Source organism: Macaca mulatta, chromosome 7 (genome assembly GCF_049350105.2).
Source record: "Macaca mulatta isolate MMU2019108-1 chromosome 7, T2T-MMU8v2.0, whole genome shotgun sequence".
NCBI classification, from domain to species: Eukaryota; Metazoa; Chordata; class Mammalia; order Primates; family Cercopithecidae; genus Macaca; species Macaca mulatta.
The window spans coordinates 32759460-32780886 of record NC_133412.1 but is presented as its reverse complement, the minus strand read 5'-3'; the positions used below and the strand labels follow the sequence as shown (position 1 = coordinate 32780886).

At 44.2% G+C, this 21427-nt stretch overlaps 1 protein-coding gene across 3 annotated transcripts in view; it reads left to right on the top strand.

Moving 5' to 3' along the window:
* DNAAF4 (dynein axonemal assembly factor 4) overlaps positions 1–14332 on the top strand; it is a 66941-nt gene extending 52609 nt beyond the window's left edge. Inside the window, exons 7-9 of one of the 3 annotated variants that reach the window (XM_015142294.3) lie at positions 5809–5962; positions 9745–9850; positions 13771–14332. In XM_015142294.3, the coding sequence (XP_014997780.1) occupies positions 5809–5962; positions 9745–9850; positions 13771–13880 (370 nt within the window). In that variant the 3' untranslated portion in view covers positions 13881–14332. Of the gene's footprint in view, positions 1–5808; positions 5963–9744; positions 9851–12323; positions 12428–13770 lie in introns of those variants that run through there. The other 2 variants (XM_028850951.2, XM_015142295.3) reach the window with 2 other exon arrangements.
* The last annotated feature ends 7095 nt before the right edge of the window (positions 14333–21427 follow it).

The window sequence follows — 21427 nt, the reverse complement described above, 5'->3', positions numbered from 1 at the left end:
ACTGTGTGGGAAGTACAATAACATGGATAAGAACAAGGTAATAGGGCCGGGCGTGGTGGCTCACGCCTGTAATCCCAGCACTTTGGGAGGCTAAGGCAGGTGGATCACCTGAGGTCAGGAGTTCGAGACCAGACTGAATGACAAGTAGAAACCCCGTCTCTACTGAAAGTACAAAATTAGCTGGGTGTGGTGGCGCATACCTGTAATCCCAGCTACTCGGGAGGCTGAGGCAGGATAATTGATTGAACCTGGGAGGTTGAGGTTGCAGTGAGCTGAAATTGTGCCACTGCACTCCAGCCTGGGCAACACAGTGAGACTCCATCTGAAAATAAAAAGAAAATTTCTGGCCAGGCACGGTGGCTCATGCGTGTAATCCCAGCACTTTGAGAGGCCAAGGTGGGCGGATTACTTGAGGTCAGGATTTTGAGACCAGCGTGGCCAACATGGTGAAACCCCATCTCTACTAAAAATATAACAATTGGCCGGTCACAGTGGCTCACTCCTATGTAATCCCAGCACTTTGGGAGCCCAAGGTGGGTGAATCACCTGAGGTCAGGATTTTGAGACCAGCCTGGCCAACACGGCGCAACCACATCTCTACCAAAACTATAAAAATCAGCGGGGCGTGGTGGCAGGTGCCTGTAATCCCAGCTAATCAGGAGGCTGAGGCAGGAGAATTGCCTCAACCCAGGTGGCAGAGGTTGCGGTGAGCTGAGATCGTGCCATTGCACTCCAGCCTGGGCAACAAGAGCGAAACTCCGTCTCAAAAAAAAAAAAAAATTAGCTGGGTGTGGTGGTGGGTGCCCAGAATCCCACCCACTCAGAGGCGGAGGCAGGAGAATCGCTTGAACCCAGGAGGCGGAGGTTGCAGTGAGCCGAGATTGAGCCACTGCACTCCAGCCTGGGCGACAGAGCAAGACTCCATCAAAAAAAAAAAAAGAGTAAGGAAAAGAATTGGGCCCTTTCCTAACACCATGTACAAAAAGAACTCAAAATCAAAAGACCTAAATGTAAGGACTAAACTATAAAACTCTTAGAAGAGAACACAGGGTGCTTCCTTACATTGGATTTGGTAACGTTTCCTGGATATGACACCAAAACCATAGGCAACAAAAGAAAAAATGGTTAAGTTGGACCACATCAAAATTAAAAACTTTTGTGCATTGAAGACACTATAAATAGAGTAAAAAGGCAACCCACAGAATAGAGAAAATATTTGCAGATCCAGAATATATATGAACTACTACTCAACAACAAAACAAATAACCTAATTTAAAAATGGGCAAAGAGGCCAGGTGAAGTGGCTCACGCCTGTAATCCCAGCTTTTTGGCAGGCCAAGGTAGGTGGATCACCTGAGGCCAGGAGTTCGAGACCAGGTTGGCCATCATGGTGAAACCCTGTCTCTACTAAAAATACAAAAACTAGTCGGCCGTGGTGGCTCACACCTGTAATCCCAGCTAATCTGAGTCTCAGAGGCGTGAGAATCACTTAAACCTGGGAGGTAGAGGTTGCAGTGAGCTGAGATGGCATCACTGAATTCCATCCTGGGCAACGGAGAGAGACTCTGCTCAAAAAAAAAAATAATAATTTTTAAAAATAATAATAATGGGCAAAGAACTTAAACAGGTTTTTCTCCAAAGAAGAGAGACAAATGGCTAGTAAATATGAAAAGATGTTTAACATCACTAACCATTTGGGAAAGGTCTATCAAAACCACTATGAAATGCCACTTCACACCCATTAGGATGGCTACTCAGAAAAAAACAAACAAACAAACAAAATAACAAGTGTTAGTGAGGATGCGGAGAAATTAGAATCCTGTGCACTGTTGGTAGAGGTATAGAATGATTCAGCTGCTATGGGAAACAGTATTGTGGTACCTCAAAAAAATAAAAATAGGGCCGGGCGCAATGGCTTACGCCTGTAATCCCAGCACTTTTGGGAGGCCGAGGCATGCGCATTGCCTGAGGTCAGGAGTTCAAGACCAGCCTGACCAACATGAAGAAACCCTGTCTCTACTAAAAATACAAAATTAGCCAGGCATGGTGGTGCATGCCTGTAATCCCAGCTACTTGGGAGGCTGAGGCAGGAGAATCGCTTGAACCCGGGAGGCGGAGGTTGCTGTGAGCCAAGGTCGTGCCATTATATTCTAGCCTGGGCAACAAGAGCTAAATTCCGTCTAAATAAATAAGTAAATAAATAATAAAAAAAATAGATTTTTTTTTTCCTTTTTCTGAGATAAGGTCTGGCTCTATAGCCCAGGCTGGAGTGTAGTGGTGTGAACTTGGCTCACTGCAACCTCTACCCTTCAGGTTCAAGCCATCCTCCCACCTAAGCCTCCCAAGTAGCTGGGACCACAGGCACAAGCCACTGTGCCCAGCTAATTTTTATATTTCTTGTAGAGCCAGGGTTTTGCCATGTTGCCTAGGAGGGTCTCAAACTCATAAGCCCAAGCCATCTGCTCACCTTGGCCTCACAAAGTTCTGGGATTATAAGCGTGAGCCACCATGCCTGGCCTAAAATAGAATTAGTATATGATCCAGTAATTCCACTTCTTGGTGTATACCCAAAAGAATTAAAAGCAGGAACACAAACAGATATTTATACAACCATGTTCATAACAATAACATTCACAATATCAAAACATATAAGCAACCCAAGTGTCCATTGAGGGATAAATGGATAAATAAAATGTGTTATATCCATAACAATGCAGTGTTATTTCAGCTTTAAAAAGAGAGGAAGTCCTGTCACATGCTACAACATGGATGAACCTTGAAGACATTATGCTAAGTGAAATAGGCCAGTCACAAAAGGACAAACATATGATTTCACTTTTGTGAGATACTTAGAGTGGTCAAACTCATAGAGACAGAAAGTCAAATGGTGGTTGTGAATGACTAGAGAGGATGGGGAATGGAGGGTTATTCCCTAACTCCTGGGTATGGAGTCTCAATTTGAAAAGATGAAAAAGTTCTGAATATGGATGGTGATGATGGTTGCACAATGTAAATGTAGTTAATGCCACTGAATTTTACATTTAAGAATGGTTAAAATGGTGAATTTTGTTATATATATTTTACCACAGTTTAAAAAATAAGGTTCTGTGTAGACACTGTAGATTACCTAGCCAACATTTATTCTCTCCCTTCATCCTTATTAGATGAGCTCATATTTTGTTGAGGTGTGCAGCCCTTGCCCATGTGATTTAGGACAGTGACCCTATTCCAAGTCCAGGGATAAATTCTCATTGACTTCAACAGATTATTATTGCTTTAGTTGCATTCCTGCTTTTAAAAAGAAAAAAGATATAGATACAAAAATACTTATTATAATGTTCTTTATAAAAGCAAAAGTATTGGAAAACAAGACCCCCTAAATGTACCTAAGTAGGAGGAAATTGGTTTCAGAAATCCTAGCACTTATGAGAGAATACTGTAAGAATAATCCATGTATTATGTATACTCTGTAAAAATGTATTTATCTATTTTTTAACATGGAAAGATGGACATGTTTTTGAATTTTTAAAATCATTCTAAACAGCAGTATATAGTAGTGAGGAGTCAAATTGGGGAGGTAGGGGTAGGAGGAGAGAGAGAGAGAGAGATGGCGGCAGGGCAGGGGGCAGGCAGGGAGGGAGGCAAGGATAAAGGAAAAGAGAGTTTGAGGGAGAGAAAGACTGGTTTTTATTTGTGTTTTTGTTTTAAGGGTATGTACTTTTGGTCAATGAGAGGTGAAAGGAAGTAAACTGGGAGTTTTCTGGAAAAGATTTTCTTTCTCTTAGGGAACATATATCAGAAAATACTGTTACCTTTTCTTCCAATGAGTATTATGCCTGTATGTGGCACCTTGGGCTATTATGTCCATGAGGAAAATCAGCCTGATTGTGGTTCCTGCTGAGTGCAGTAGAATGGACAGATGGAAGGAGCCTGCGGCCTTGATAACACCTTTGAGCTGCTGATTGGGCTTGGAGCTTCTTTCCTCTGGACTTTTTATTTTTGTTTTTTTAATCTTCTTTATAAGGGCCTTAATCCCATGGACTTCAAAAATGTGAGATAATTTATTTCCTTACTTGTTTAAGCCCACTTGAGTTGTGGTTCTGTTACTTGCAATCAGAAACGTCGCTGATATGAGGCATTTCAGAAATGTAAACTACCCATAGAATTAGCTCTTCTAGTTTGTACAAGTTATTTTCAGCTTGAGTTTAGCTCAAGTTAGATGTGACAATGGTGTAATCTTTTTTTTTTTTTTTTTTTTTTTTTTTTTTTTGAGACGGAGTCTCGGTCTGTCGCCCAGGCTGGAGTGCAGTGGCCGGATCTCAGCTCACTGCAAGCTCCGCCTCCCGGGTTCACGCCATTCTCCTGCCTCAGCCTCCCGAGTAGCTGGGACTACAGGCGCCCGCCGCCTCACCCGGCTAGTTTTTTGTATTTTTTAGTAGAGACGGGGTTTCACTGGGTTAGCCAGGATGGTCTCGATCTCCTGACCTCGTGATCCGCCCGTCTCGGCCTCCCAAAGTGCTGGGATTACAGGCTTGAGCCACCGCGCCCAGCCAACAATGGTGTAATCTTACCTTTTATTCAGTTTACTGGCTGCTTTTGTAGGTTTACTTTTGACATGTTTAATATTCTAGAGCAGCAAAGTATGCAGTATAACGGAATGAACATGAATACAAAGTTATATTTATATGACATTTTTATTTTCAGCAAAGTATTTTCCATTTTCCTGTTGATGTACTTTTTCAAATTTTTGTAAGTGGAAATTATACATAAAAAAGAGGCCGGGTGCGGCGGCTCACGCCTGTAATCCCAGCACTTTGGGAGGCCGAGGCGGGCAGATCACCTGAGGTCAGGAGTTCAAGACCAGTCTGACCAAGATGGAGAAACCCTATCTCTACTAAAAATACAAAATTAGCCAGGTGTGGCGGTGCATACCTGTAATCCCAGCTACTCAGGAGACTGAGGCAAGAGAATCGTTTGAACCCGGGAGGTGGAGATTGCAGCGAGCCAAGATTGTACCATTGCACTCCAGCCTGGGCAACAAGAGTGAAACTCTGTCTCAAAAAACGAACAAACAAACAAAGAAACTTTGCATTTTGAAGAGATCCTTTAATCGTGTACATCCCTTTATTTGAAGAAAATTTTGGAACATTTGAACTGAAAGAGTATATCCATTGCAAGTAACCAAAAAACCCAATTCAAATTGGCTTTATATTGAAAGGAATTTATTGTGTTATATAACTAAACAGCTAAAGGTGTTTTCTATTTCAAGTAAAGGTTGATCCAGCAGCTTAACTGTATCATGAAGGGCTGTTTCTTTCTGCCTTTTTATTCCTTTCATATTTCCATAGTATCAGCTTTATTCTAATGCCAGCTCATCCCATGGTGTTAAAAATGGTCAGCAACAATGTGGGCTATGTGACTTCTTCATTTATATCCAGCAGGGGGAGAAGTATGCCCAACTTTTCATTCTCCAACTCTGAAACCATCCCACAGGCTTCAGTCTAAATAGAACAATATAGGTCACACAAGCCTATCCCTGAGTCAATTACTGTAGCAAAAATAATGAAAATATGCCTACTGGCTTAAATTACTAATGTCTACCCTTGGAAGTGGGAGTGCGGTCCATTCCATTCAAATGACAGGCTGGTATATGTGAAAAGAGATGGATTCAGTGCAGCCAACAATGTCTACCCTAAAGAGAATGCAAAAAGAGGTAAGCCATCCTCTTTGTCAAATACAATTAGATATTATTTCTGTGTTTCTCTTTCAATGTTAAATTGTTTTTCTTCTCTGTTTTTGTCTCATTAGCAAATTGTTTGCAACAGAAAACTATTTGGCAGCTATCAATGCATATAATTTAGCCATAAGACTAAATAATAAAATGCCACTCTTGTATTTGAACCGGGCTGCTTGCCACCTAAAACTAAAAAACTTACACAAGGCTATTGAAGATTCTTCTAAGGTATGGATATCTATTTATGATATATGGTGCTTTAAATATATCCTTCTATTAATTGGTTTAAATGATTATTTTTTTCTGTTCAATTGAAATAATTGAAATGCAAAGATTTTAAAAATTGTCTTTCTTATTGAATATTTATTTTTTTAACTGATTTTTTACTAATGGACAAGGATCTGGTGTTTTTTTGTGACTTCTATGAATAGTTAGTTAGATTAAAAATCAGCTGTTACTGGCCAGGCCTGGTGGCTCACACCTATAATCCCAGCACTTTGGGAGGCCAAGGTGGGTGGATCATGAGGTCAGGAGATTGAGACCATCCTGGCCAACATGGTGAAACCCCATCTCTACTAAAATACAAAAAATTAGCTGGGTGTGGTGGTGTGTGCCTGTCGTCCCAGCTACTCGGGAGGCTGAGGCAGGGGAGTCGCTTGAACCCGGGAGGTGGAGATTGCAGTGAGCCGAGATTGTGCCACTGCACTCTAGCCTGGAGAGAGAGACTCCATCAAAAAAAACCAAAAAACAAACAAACAAAAAACCTCCAGGGTTACTGTATTGCACTTCAAGTTCACAAGGAAATTAGTAAATGTGTTTTTTGCTTTTTAGACCGGGTCTTGCTCTGTCACCCAGGCTGGAGTGCAGTAGTAAGATGACAACTCACTGCTGCAGCCTTGACCTCCTAATCTCAAGCAATCCTCCCACCTCAGCTTCCCAGGTAGCTGGGATTATAGGCATACAACCACCACACCCAGCTAAGTTTTGTATTTTTTTTTTTTTTTTTTTTTTTTTTAGAGAGACGAGGTCTCCCTATGTTGCTCAGGTTGGTCTTGAACTCCTGGGTTCAAGGGCTGCTACAACCTTGGCCTCCCAAAGTGCTGGAATTACAGGTGTGAGCCATTGTACCCAGCCGGAAATTAGTAAATGGTGGTCAGTTGTGTTTACCCCTTTCCTTTCCCCTTTCCTTCTCCTTCCTTCCTTCCTTCCTTCCTTCCTTCCTTCCTTCCTTCCTTCCTTCCTTCCTTCCTTCCTTCCTTCCTTCCTTTCTTCCTTCCTTCCTTCCTCCCTTCCTCCCTCCCTCCCTCCTTCCTTCCTCCCTTCCTCCCTCCATGCCTTCCTCCCTTCCTCCCTCCATGCCTTCCTCCCTCCCTCCCTTTCTTTCCTTTTTGTTTCTTTCTTCATCTCTCCTTCCTTCCTTCCTCCCTTCCTTCCCTCCCTCCCTCTCTCCCTCTCTCCTTCCCTCTCTTTTCTTTCTTCCTCCTCCTTTTTTTTTTTTTTTTTTTTTTTGAGATAGAATCTGGCTCTGTCACCCAGGCTGGAGTACAGAGGTGTGATCACAGATCACTGCAGTCTCGACCTCCCAATCTCAAGTGATCCTCCCACCACAGCCTCCCAAGTAGCTGGGACTACAGGCATACATCACCACACATAGCTAATTTTTGTATTTTTTGTAGAGCTGGGGTTTGGCCATGTTGCCCAGGCTGTTCTCCAACTCCTGGGCTCAAGCAGTCCTCCTGCGTCACCTTTGCAAGGTGCTAGGATTAAAGGTGTGAGCCACCTCACCTGGCCCACCCTTTTTCTTATAAAAGTTTTGCAGACTTGGCCAGGCACGGTGGCTTACGCCTGTAATCTCAGCACTTTGGGAGACCGAGGCAAGCAGATCACCAGAGGTCAAGACCAGCCTGCCCAACATGGTGAAACCCCGTCTCTACTAAAAACACAAAATTTAGCCAGGTGTGGTGATGGGTCTGTAGTCCCAGGCTATAGGAGAGGTTGAGGCAGGAGAATCACTTCAACCCAGGAGGCAGAGGTTGCAGTGAGCTGAGATCATGCCATTGCACTCCAGCCTAGGTGACAGAGTGAGACTCCATCTCAAAAAAAAAAAATTTTTTTTTACAGACTCAGTGCATGGTAGAAGGAAGAACACTTGGTTTTCCCTTGTTATTTCTACCACGTGTGCAGTAAAAGGATATCCTTTTGTTAAAAAAATTTTAAGGTTTTTTTTTTGAGACGATGTTGCTCTCTGTCGCCCAGGCTGTAGTACATTGGTGTGACATCTGCTCACTGCAACCTCTTCCTCCCAGGTTCAAGAGATTCTCCTGCCTCAGCCTCCCAAGTAGGTAGAATTATAGCTGCACACCACCACACCTGGCTAATTTTTGTATTTTGTTTTGTTTCGTTTTTTTTTTTTTTTTTTGAGACGGAGTTTTTCTCTTGTTGCCCAAGCTGTAGTGCAATCGTGATCTCAGCTCACAACAACCTCTGCCTCCTGGGTTCAAGCAATTCTCCTGCCTCAGCCTCCTGAGTAGCTGGGATTACAGGCATGTGTCTCCATGCCGGGCTAATACTGTATTTTTAGTAGAGATGGGTTTCTCCATGTTGGTGAGGCTGGTCTCAAACTCCCGACCTCAGGTGATCTGCCCGCCTCGGCCTCCCAAAGTGCTGGGATTACAGGCTTGAGCCACCCATGCCCGGCCTAATTTTTGTATTTTTAGTAGAGACAGGGTTTCACCATGCTGGCTAGGCTGGTCTCAAACTCCTGACTTTAGGTAATCCACTCACTTCAGCCTCCCAAAGTGCTGGGATTACAGGCATGAGCCACCACACCCAGCAAAATTTTTTTAAGTTTTTAATTTTTTAAGAGATAGCGTGTTGCCCAGGCGAGAGTGCAGTGGCTCACTGCAACCTCAGGCTCCTGGGCTCAAGTAATCATTCTGCCTTGGCTTCCCAAAGTGCTGGGATTACAGGTGTGAGTCACCATGCCCAGCCCAGATATCATTACAGTCATTTTCTCATTTACAGGGTAACTTAGTATATTCTACTTTCCATTACTAGTATTTCATGTGAATGTCTCGAACTTCTACAGCTTTTTCTTTTTTCCATGTCAAGATAACTTGTTTTAAGGGAATATCATGTGCAAAATCTCTTAGGTAGCTTCTTGAGATTGAGGATATGGAGGACACAACCAATATCCTCACACTTTGATATCATACTACTTTTATGATCCAGTTTTTCTTTGACTCTCAAAATGCAAACAAATATTTATTGAATGAATGAATAAGCTGAGTACAATCCGAATACAAAAGCCCATAAATCCTTTTTAATAATTCCTCCTAGTAAAAATAAAGCTGTGGAGATGTGAAATGATAAGCCTGACAATAACCTTGGAGGGGTATGAATCCCATACAGGAGCAACTGAAAAATTCCTTAAGTAGTTCAACATATCTCTTCTGGAAGACCTGATAATAATTATTTGTTTTATATATATATATTTGTGTGTGTGTGTATATATATATATATAGGATTTATATATATATATATATTTGGTGTGTGTGTGTGTGTGTGTGTGTGTATATATATATATATTTGGTAAATTCCTGTAGCAGCTAAGCTAAAAATTTAGGTGAGGACTGGAGGCCTTTTTTTTTTTTTTTTTTTGAGATGGAGTCTTACTTTTGTTGCCCGGGCTGGAGTGCAGTGGCCACGATCTCAGCTCACTGAAACCTCCACCTCCTGGGTTCAAGCAATTCTCCCGCCTCAACCTCCCAAGTAGCTAGGACTACAGGTGCGCACCACCACGCCCAGATAATTTTTGTATTTTTTTTTAAGTGGAGACAGAGTTTGGCCATGTTGGCCAGGCTGGTCTCAAAATCCTGACCTCAGGTGATCCACCCACCTCGGCCTCACAAAGTGTTGGGATTACAGGTGTGAGCCACCATGTCCAGCCTTTTGCTTGTTTAAATTAAGAAATTATAACTTTCATGTAATAATTATATATATTTTGTAAGGCACTGGAATTACTGATGCCACCTGTTACAGACAATGCTAATGCAAGAATGAAGGCACATGTACGACGTGGAACAGCATTCTGTCAACTAGAATTGTATGTAGAAGGTAAGGAATTGATAGAAATGGTGTAAGTCCAAAATTATACTCTGAAAAAAATGTCATTGGAATTATTTAAGATCATGACTTTGAAGGACTCCATTTTTAAATATTTTTAGCATTTGATTCTTAGTAATGTCTGCAGCATACCTGACAATACATTATTTCTGAATTATATTTAAAAAATTCATTGTAGAAGGGAATTAAAATAAGTGTGAACAACAAGTTTCAGTCTAGAAAAATGCTATATTGACTGGGTGCAGTGGCTCACGCCTGTAATCCCATCACTTTGGGAGGCAGAGGCGGGCGGATTACCTGACGTCAGGAGTTTGAGACCAGCCTTACCAACATGGAGAAACCCTCTGGGCCGGGCGCGGTGGCTCACGCCTGTAATCCCAGCACTTTGGGAGGCCGAGGCGGGCGGATCACAAGGTCAGGAGATCGAGACCACGGTGAAACCCCGTCTCTACTAAAAATACAAAAAATTAGCCGGGCGCGGTTATGGGCGCCTGTAGTCCCAGCTACTCGGGAGGCTGAGGCAGGAGAATGGCGTGAACCCGGGAGGCGGAGCTTGCAGTGAGCCGAGATCGCGCCACTGCACTCCAGCCTGGGCTGGGCGACAGAGCGAGACTCCGTCTCAAAAAAAAAAAAAAAAAGAAACCCTCTACTAAAAATACAAAATTAGCTGGGCGTAGTGGCTCATGCCTATAATCCCAGCTACTTGGGAGGCTGAGGCAGGAGAATCGCTTGAACCCGGGAGGCGGAGGTTGTGGTGAGCTGAAATTGCGCCATTGCCCTCCAGCCTGGGCAATAACAGTGAAACTCCTTCTCAAAAAAAAAAAAAAAGGCTGCCGGGCGCGGTGGCTCAAGCCTGTAATCCCAGCACTTTGGGAGGCCGAGACAGGCGGATCACGAGGTCAGGAGATCAAGACCATCCTGGCTAACACGGTGAAACCCCGTCTCTACTGAAAATACAAAAAAATTAGCCGGGCGAGGTGGCGGGCGTCATAGTCCCAGCTATTTGGGAGGCTGAGGCAGGAGAATGGCGTAAACCCGGGAGGCGGAGCTTGCAGTGAGCTGAGATCCGGTCACTGCACTCCAGCCTGGGCAAGACTCCATCTCAAAAAAAAATAAAAAATAAAATAAAAAGGCTATGTTACCAGACAACTCTTCATAGAAACATATGTGATAAATGTTGGGTGTGGTGCTTCACCCCTGTAATGAAGGGTGGCTTGAGGCCAGGAGTTTGAGACCAGCCTGGGCTAATATAGTGAGACCTTGTCTCTTACAAAAAAAAAAAAAATACATGATAGGCCAGGCGCGGTGGCTCATGCCTGTGATCTCAGCACTTTGGGAGGCTGAAGCAGGTGAATCACAAGGTCAGGAGATCGAGACCATCCTGGCTAACATGGTGAAACCCCGTCTCTACTAAAAATAAAAAAACAAAATTAGCCGGGCATGGTGGCAGGTGCCTGTAGTCCCAGCTACTCAGGAGGCTGAGGCGGGAGAATGGAGTAAACCCGGGAGGCAGAGCTTGCAGTGAGGCAAGATCGTGCCACTGCACTCCAGCCTGGGTGACAGAGCAAGACTCTGTCTCAAAACCAACCAACCAACCAACCAACCAAACAAACAAACAAAAAACATGATAAAATATATAAATGATTTGAGATATCATGGATATTTATCTCAAAGAGCTTCCTTGGTCATACCCTGTATGTATGTATTTGTGTGTCTGTATGTATGTATACACACACACCTAAGCTTGGAAATAACGATCTACCATAGTGCATGCGTATTGCTTATATTTGTTAGATTGTATTAAGGTCTATAATTTAGCTCCATGTATACAGAAAACATACCATTTATTTTATCTTATTTCAAATAGATTTAGGTGGCCAGGTGCGGTAGCTCACACCTGTAATCCCAGAATTTTGGGAGACTAACATAGTGAAACCCCATCTCTACCAAAAATACAAAATTAGCTGGGTGTGGTGGCACATGCCTGTAATCCCAGCTACTTGGGAGGCTGAGGCAGGAGAATCACCTGAACCTGGGAGGCAGAGGTTGCAGTGAGCCGAGATTGTGCCATTGCATTCCAGCCTGGACAACAGGAGGGAAACTCCGTCTCAAAAGCAAAAAAAAAACCAACAAAAAACCCCCGAAAACTATATATATATAGTTGCAGTTATTTGCAGTTACTCATGGTGTACCAAAGGCAAAATTTTGTAGTAGCCAAAGTTTATCTTCAAGGCTTCTCCTCCCATACCTCCCTAAGGAGAAGCCTGTTCAGCTTCCATTCACTCAAGGCCTAAAGGCCACCTCTTGATGATGTCTTGCCAGGGCTCCAGGCTATACATTTTTATTATTTCTGTTTTCATTTTTAAAGTTGGTTCTGCCATTTGTAGGAGATTTTTTTCTAACCAAGGCATCCACATTGGGTTTATATGCCCCAACCTTTTTTAAATGTCTTATTCAATTTCAGGAGGATAAAGATGACCAAGACAGGAATGAAAAGTTCTTCAGAAATTATGGTATCGTTGGCCGGGCGCTGTGGCTTAAGCCTGTAATCCCAGCTCTTTGGGAGGCCGAGACGGGCGGATCACAAGGTCAGGAGATCGAGACCATCCTGGCTAACCCGGTGAAACCCCGTCTCTACTAAAAAATACAAAAAACTAGCCGGGCGAGATGGCGGGCGCCTGTAGTCCCAGCTACTCGGGAGGCTGAAGCAGGAGAATGGCGTGAGCCCGGGAGGCGGAGCTTGCAGTGAGCTGAGGTCCGGCCACTGTACTCCAGCCTGGGCGACAGAGCGAGACTCCGTCTCAAAAAAAAAAAAAAAAAAGGAAAAAAAGAAATTATGGTATCGTAGATTGTTTTGAGCTACAAAGACCCCTTCTTTTAAAGATGAGAAAGTTGAGGCTTGGAGAAGTTCAGTGAATTGCCTGAGCTGGCAAAACAAATCAATAGCATTTTAGGAACTAGAACTCAAGTTTCCTTACTCTGAAATAAATATTTTTTTCCATTGCGTTTTTGGGTGAAGATTGAGATCCAGTTACATATTTTTAACAAGCAGTAGACAATGCTTTCATTTTTAACCATTTTTTCTCAAAGGAATTCTGTACATGTAGTAGCTACAGAAAGAAGCTTATACTACCGGCCAGGCGCAGTGGCTCACACCTGTAATCCTAGCACTTTGGGAGGCTGAAGCGGGCGGATTGCCTGAGTTCAGGAGTTTGAGAACAGCCTGGGCAACAGCCGTCTCCACTAAAATACAAAAAGCTAGCTGGGCGAGGTGGCGGGCGCCTGTAGTCCCAGCTACTCGGGAGGCTGAGGCAGGAGAATGGCGTAAACCCGGGAGGCGGAGCTTGCAGTGAGCCAAGATCGTGGCACTGCACTCCAGCCTGGGAGACAGAGCGAGACAGTCTCCAAAAAAAAAAAAAAAAAAAGAAAAGACAGCTTATACTATGTTCTAGTCAGTGAATAAAGTATGATTTCAGTCTACAAAAAATATTTTATTTATTTATTTATTTATTTATTTTGAGATGGAGTCTCGTTCTGTAGCCCAGGCTGGAGTACAGTATCGCCATCTTGGCTCACGGCAACCTCCACCTCCTGGGTTCAAGCAATTCTTCTGCCTCGGCCTCTCATTTATGTCATAATGAGTCTAAGTTGTTAGTTTATTTGTGCATGAATTTAAAATAACTGTTGCTTACAGAACATTGAATAAAATAATTCCCTAAATCACTGAAAAATTTCTGCAATCTTACAGAGATACTACTATGTGTGTAAAGATGGGAATCCAATTTAAAACTTGGTACTTGTCCTGAACCATGCTACTAGTGGTTATTTTTACTTTAAACAACTATCGTCTAGATAAAAGAAGTACTAATAAAATATTTATTGTATTAATCATCATTGCTATATAAACACAGGCCTACAGGATTATGAAGCAGCACTTAAGATTGATCCATCCAACAAAATTGTACAAATTGATGCTGAGAAGATTCGGAATGTAATTCAAGGAACAGAACTAAAATCTTAATGACTCTTAGAAGTAACTAAGTATTGTTATAAGTTTTTTAAAAAGACCTGGAGGCGTTAGAAATCTTTGTACATATTATGGCCAATTGTACAGAATTGCTTTCTGTTTAGTACTCTAGTTCTGTAGAGGGCAAAATATTATAAATCTATAGAAAATAAAGTGACTTGAACCATTTTTGAATAAATCTAAATAAGAACCTATTTTGATTCCTTATTTCTTCATATTAATACATACGTATACATTTTTGTGTTACTGAATTAAGCTTGCCCTTGTAACAAAATATATTTTGGTATAGTTACCAGGACACTTACTGATTAATTTTTAACAAGGTAGAATTTTAAAATAAAAGATTGTTTATAAATAACTTTTGTTTGTATTAATATACGATTTAATTGACTGAATGGTTGACTTTGGTATAATAAATGTTGACAGGTTTTCTGTTAGTTTCCAAATGCACAGAACCTTATTTTTTGTTTAATACTTCTCTAATGCTTGTTGTTCAAGATTAGACTAGTTCAGCCTAGTATAAAATAACTGTTTAGAAAACTTATCTTCAACTTCAGTTATAGGCTGTGCACCTGAAAACCGATCATATTTCATAACACTATCTGGTGATGAAAGGACACAAAGATAGATGTGTACCCGCCCCCCACCCGCTACACCCTTGTTCTGCTCTCTAATCTTTGCACGTACCAGAGGTTTCGTAAGTTCTGTAAGTACATGTTTCTCTTTCTGAGGCCAGGTCACAAGGAATGTTTAAGTAAGATAGCCAGGTCACAAGGTGTGTTTAAGCAAGATAGCCATAAACTGGTCGTGCAACCTGATGCAATATAATTAACTGCCTTTGTGTAAAACTGCTCTTCCGCCTCAAGGGTTGTACTGAAATATCAGAAATGGCGGGAACCAATCATAGTTTGCCAAATCGCTTTGTTCAAACTCCAGCCAATCATACCTCTAATTTGTATAATGATTCTATGCCTACTTTCCTTAGACTATATAACATTGTTCGGAGCTCAGTAGGGGAGCTCTCCTGCCCGTCTCGTTTCACGAGCAAGTGAGAGCTCCAGGTTCGAACCTGTAATAAAGATCCTTGCTGCTTAGCTTTGACTCTGGACTCTGGTGGTCTTCTTCGGGGAATAAACGGTCTGGGCATAACAAATGGGGGCTCGTCCGGGATTTCCCCCAAGCCCACCAGACCCCCAAGTCAACGGATCTTAATCTGTAGGTAAGCCGGCTTTGTCACTGTCTCTGTCTTTGTCTCTGTCTGTCTCCCTGAAATTTCGCGAAATCCGTAATCTGTAATCTGTATTGGTCTGTTCTGTAAGTGGCACGGTCTTGGCGGACGCGCTAGAAGACAGCCACTCGGGACTGGTGGGAGACGTTCCCCAGTGCCCATCTGGGGGCCTCCATCCTTGGTTGCCCCGTCTGACTCAGGTCGGAAGTCCGACACGCGCTCGCGAATGCTCATCGTTATCACTGTCTGTCCGTTATTGTTAAGTGTTAAGTGTAAGCCCAAAACGAAACATAAAACCTTTTCTTCCCCCTCCAGGACCGGACCTGTCGGATACTCCCCTCTGCTTCACACTCATTTTCGTCCCCCCTTCTCTTTGTAGGAGCAGTCCAAAGATGGGCAACAACCAGAGCACGCCGCTCTCACTCCTTGTTACCAATTTTAAGGATGTGAAGGCTCGGGGGCGTAACTTAAGCGTAGAACTAAAGAAGGGAAAGCTAGTTACTTTCTGCCGTTCGGAGTGGCCCTCTTTCGGTGTAGGGTGGCCCTCTGAAGGAACTTTCTGTCTCTCTATTATTACTAAGGTAAAAACTAAGATTTTCCTGCCAGGGCAGTCAGGACATCCTGATCAAATTCCTTATATTCTAGTGTGGCAGGATCTTGTGGAAAACCCACCACCCTGGATAACTCCATTCATCCTTGAGCCCTGCAAAGTCCTAGTAACGCGACCTACAAGACAAAAGACTCCCTCTGCTCCCTCGGCCCCTGTGCTGCCGGACAGCCAGGACCCCCTAACGTTAGAACCCACATTTCCCCCATCATATCAGCACCTTATCCCGCAGGACCCAGTCCCCCAGGGTGGTGCTTCCGTAGAGGGAAACTGAGAAGCGGAAGCAGCCGAGAGTGAAAGTAACCTGGGGGGGCCGGCCGGCCGAACACGAGGCCGCGTACAGCGGGACCAAGCTTCCCGACTCCCTGACTCCACTGTAGCCCTGCCTCTCAGAGAAATAGGATCGCTCGATGATACCGGGCTCTCCCGTCTCATGTATTGGCCTTTTTCCACCAGTGATTTATACAATTGGAAGTCCCAAAATGCTCGGTTCTCAGATAATCCCAAAGATCTAACCTCGTTGTTAGACAGTGTCATGTTTACTCACCAGCCGACCTGGGATGACTGTCAACAGCTCCTCCGAATCCTGTTCACAATGGAGGAGCGGGAAAGAATCCAAGTTGAGGCCAGAAAACTGGTTCCAGGAGATGACGGCCAGCCAACTGCAAATCCTGACCTCATTAATGCGGCTTTCCCTTTGACCCGGCCCAGATGGGACTACAACACGGCAGAAGATACTTTTTCAGGATGGACAGAAGCGTTCCCAACTAAGAGAGAAACTGGTCAGGTTGTAGCAAAGAAAATTTTGGAAGAAATCCTCCCCAGGTATGGCTTTCCCGTCCAAATAGGGTCAGACAATGGACCAGCCTTCGTTGCTAAGGTAAGTCAGGATTTGGCTTCCATTCTGGGGGCAAATTGGAAATTACATTGTGCTTATAGGCCCCAAAGCTCAGGACAGGTAGAAAGGATGAATCGGACTCTGAAGGAGACCTTAACTAAATTGACCATGGAGACTGGCGCTAATTGGGTAGTACTTCTCCCCTACGCTCTGTTCCGGGCCCGAAATACCCCTTACAGACTAGGCCTCACACCATATGAAATCATGTATGGCAGACCCCCACCCCTGGTCCCCAGTCTAAAAGATGACTTACTCAAACCTGAAACTGAAAATGTCTCTGAGCTCCTGTTCTCCTTACAAGCCTTACAGAAAATTCACCAGGAAATTTGGCCCAGACTACGAGAACTGTACGAGGCAGGACCTCCGCCGACGCCTCATCCGTTCCAGCCGGGAGACTGGGTCCTAGTCAAGCGCCACCGGCAAGAAACTCTTCAACCCAGGTGGAAAGCACCACTGCAAGTACTCCTGACTACTCCCACCGCTCTCAAAGTAGAAGGCATCGCTTCGTGGATCCACTACACACACGTCAAACCAGTGGACCCAACATCCGACCTTCTCAAGCCGTCTGGAGCACCGGTTACATGGACTGTAGACAAAGCTAAGAACAATCCCTTAAAGCTAACCCTGCGCCGTCATCCCCATAGCCGTAACCATGTCTAGCTTACCTATGCTTTTATGCCTTATGCATCTGACTCTCCTCACTGCTGCGCCGTCTAATCCCTATGTCTGGAGGTTCTGGCTCTATGAGAAAAAACTCACCCCGGGGAAACCCCCCAAGCGGGTAAACTGCTAGCTAGCGCAGACTGCCCCCCCTCAGGGTGTAATACTATAGTTTACCTCAATTTCACTAGGTTCCAGATTGCCCAACCAGCAATACCCATGATCTGTTTTGAATATGATCAAACTGAATATAATTGTAAAAATTATTGGTGGCACCAGAGTGCAGGTTGCCCATATAGCTACTGTAAGACGCACTCTGTCCGATACTGGAGAGAACGACAAGGGTGGTATTTTTACAAAACTGAGTCTCCCGTCACTTACACTTGGATAATTAGAGACCCATGGGACTCTCGGTGGACAACCCCACAACATGGGGGAGTATATTACTCATCAACTAGTACCTGGCCCAGTAGCCATTTATATCTGTGGAGAAGTCTAGTCCAGATTCAACCCTTAATCCACACACAAATCCACAGGCAAGAAACCAAGCTATCAGAAGACTTGCAGCCCTTCTCCTGGCTAACTCTATTACCGGAAGGGCTAGCATTCGCCAACCTCACTGGTTTAGGCGACCTGTCCTCTTGCTTTATGTGTGCAACCCTAGGAAGACCACCATTAACGGCTGTTCCTCTATCCTCCCCTCCTACAAACTATACAGGTTTTAACTCATCGATAGTCACGATACCCGATGTAGCCCTGTACCGTGACCCATACCAAGAGAAATACCCCTATTGTTATTCGGCATTTAGCAACAGCCTCTGCAACCAATCGGCTACATACCCTAATAGTCCCATATATGCTCCCCCTGGTGTGTTCTTCTGGTGTAATATGACTCTGTTAAAAACTCTGTCCAAAAGCATCTCTGACGGACAGTTGTGTATCCCTGTTACCCTAGTTCCCCGACTGACACTGCTAACCCCGGCAGAGTTCATAGGCTGGGCAGGGACCGCCCCAACTAAAACTGCGCGACATAGACGAGCAGTTTTTCTACCACTAATTGCCGGAATATCCTTAACCACCTCTGTCGTCGCAGCGGGGTTAGCAGGAGGGGCCCTACAACACTCCATGATAGAAAACGACAAGCTGTTACAACAATTCTCTGTTGCTATGGAAGACTCCGCCTATTCCCTAGCCTCCCTTCAGCGGCAGCTCACCTCCCTAGCACAGGTCACCCTTCAAAACCGCAGAGCCTTAGACTTACTCACGGCTGAGAAAGGAGGTACCTGTATGTTCCTCAAAGAAGAATGCTGTTTCTATATAAATGAGTCAGGGTTAGTTGAGGAAAGAGTCCAACGCCTACACGAACTAAGCTTAGAAATGAAAAAGCAACAATTCACTACAGCCGCTAACAATTGGTGGAGCTCTTCAATGTTTTCCCTTCTGGCACCCCTTTTAGGCCCCCTAATGTCTTTACTACTTCTATTCACTATAGGCCCCTGTGTGGTAAATAAAATTTTACAATTTGTCAGAGAAAGGTTTGATACCATCCAACTAATGGTCCTCCGTAGCCATCACCAGCCTCTCCTGCACCCAGAAAGTGAGGCTATATTATAAGACTCTGGAAATCCAAGATTGGACATCCAGTTACTTATGAGAAGGGAGAAATGAAAGGACACAAAGATAGATGTGTACCCGCCCCCCACCCGCTACACCCTTGTTCTGCTCTCTAATCTTTGCACGTACCAGAGGTTTCGTAAGTTCTGTAAGTACATGTTTCTCTTTCTGAGGCCAGGTCACAAGGAATGTTTAAGTAAGATAGCCAGGTCACAAGGTGTGTTTAAGCAAGATAGCCATAAACTGGTCGTGCAACCTGATGCAATATAATTAACTGCCTTTGTGTAAAACTGCTCTTCCGCCTCAAGGGTTGTACTGAAATATCAGAAATGGCGGGAACCAATCATAGTTTGCCAAATCGCTTTGTTCAAACTCCAGCCAATCATACCTCTAATTTGTATAATGATTCTATGCCTACTTTCCTTAGACTATATAACATTGTTCGGAGCTCAGTAGGGGAGCTCTCCTGCCCGTCTCGTTTCACGAGCAAGTGAGAGCTCCAGGTTCGAACCTGTAATAAAGATCCTTGCTGCTTAGCTTTGACTCTGGACTCTGGTGGTCTTCTTCGGGGAATAAACGGTCTGGGCATAACAGTGAAGATAAATTTTTTGAGTGAAATCGTTCTCTAGTACCTCCAAGTAGACAAGGGGGGGAAAAGAGACAGCAAACTGTAAGATATTAACCTGGAATATTATGGTATTGGCATTGGATTGCACCACCATTTGTGTTGTATCACTGGGATTATGCAGGTGTTAAGCACAATAGCACAGCTTCCCTTTTGTATGTAGTTATTGTAATTCTCTAATTAAATTTTAAAGGTTTGTTTTGTTTTGTTTTGTTTTTGAGATGGAGCCTCCCTCCGTTGCCCAGGCTGGAGTGCAATGGCACAATCTCGGCTCACTGCAACCTCCTCCTCCCAAATTCAAGTGATTTTCCTGCCTCAGTCTCCCTAGTAGCTGAGATTACAGGTGCCCGCAACCACACCCAACTACTTTTTTTTTTTCTTTTTTTTTGAGGCAGAGTATCGCTCTGTAGCCCAGGCTGGAGTGCAGTGGCATGATCTCGGTTCACTGCAAGCTCCACCTCCCGGGTTCAGGCGATTCTCCTGCCTCAGCCTCCCGTGTAGCTGGGACTACAGGCGCCCGCCACCACGCCCGGCTAAGTTTTTTGGATTTTCAGTAGAGACGGGGTTTCACCATGTTAGCCAGTATGGTCTCAATCTTCTGACTTCATGATCCGCCCGCCTCGGCCTCCCAAAGTGCTGGGATTACAGGTGTGTGAGCTACCACTGCACCCGGCCTTTTTTTTTTTTTTTTGAGATGGTGTTTCACTCTTGTTGCCCAAGCTGGAGTGCAGTGGCCCAATCTCAGCTTACTGCAACCTCTGCCTCCCGGGTTCAAGTGATTCTCCTGCCTCAGGCCTCCCAAGTAACTGGGATTACAGGAGCCACCACGCCTGATTAATTTTTTGTATTTTTAGTAGAGACAGGGTCTCATCATGTTGGCCAGGTTGATCTCCAACTCCTGACCTCAGGTGATCCACCCGCCTCGGCCTCCCAAAGTGCAGTGATTACAGGCATGAGCCACTGCACCCGGCCTTATTTATTTATTTTTGAGATGGAGTCTGGCCCTGTAACCCAGGTTTTAGTGCAGTGCAATCTTGGCTCACTGCAACCTCTGTCTCCTGGGTTCAAGCAATTCTCCTGCCTCAGCCTTCCAAGTAGCTGGGATTACAGGTGCGTGCTACCACATCCAGCTAATTTTGTATTTTTAGTAGAGACTGGGTTTTACCATGTTGGCCAGGCTGGTTTCAAACTCCTGACCTCAAGTGATCTGCCCTCCTCGGCCTCCCAAAGTGCTGGAATTACAGGCATGAGTCCCCGTGCTGGCCTAACAAATTGAGTTTAAAGATCTAATTGGCCTTTATCAGTGACTCATGAATCAAGCAGCATCTTATGTAAAGATTTAGAAGAGACATTACTAGAAGTAGCAGAATAAAATGACCTTTGCAAAATTATGATTAAGACAGTGAAAGAGATTTAACTTAACTGAATTTATCTTGCTTTTAACCTCCAAGCTGTCCTTGTTCATTCCTGGGTGTAGGACTAACTTTAAAAAACTTAGTTTATAGTTTAAACAAAGTCAGTGATAGCCCTTTCCCAAAGCCGACCTCCTTCTTGCCTGGGGACTAAATTGCCTTTGTAGGACTAACATTAGCCACAAGGTTAAAAATTAGCACTTTGGGACGCTGAGGCAGGTGGGTCACCTGAGTTCAGGAGTTAGAGAGCAGCCAGGCCAACATGGTGAAACCCCGTCTCTACTAAAAATACAAAAATTAGCCGGGTGTGGTGGCAGGTGCTTGTAATTCACAGCTACTTGGGAGGCTGAGGCAGGAGAATCACTTAAACCTGGGAGGTGAAGGCTGCAGTAAGCGGAGATTGGGCAATTGCTCTCCGGCCTGGGCAACAAGAGTGAAACTCCATCTCCAAAAAAATTATGGTTTAGAAGTCATACTGCTGGAGGCCGCGCACGGTG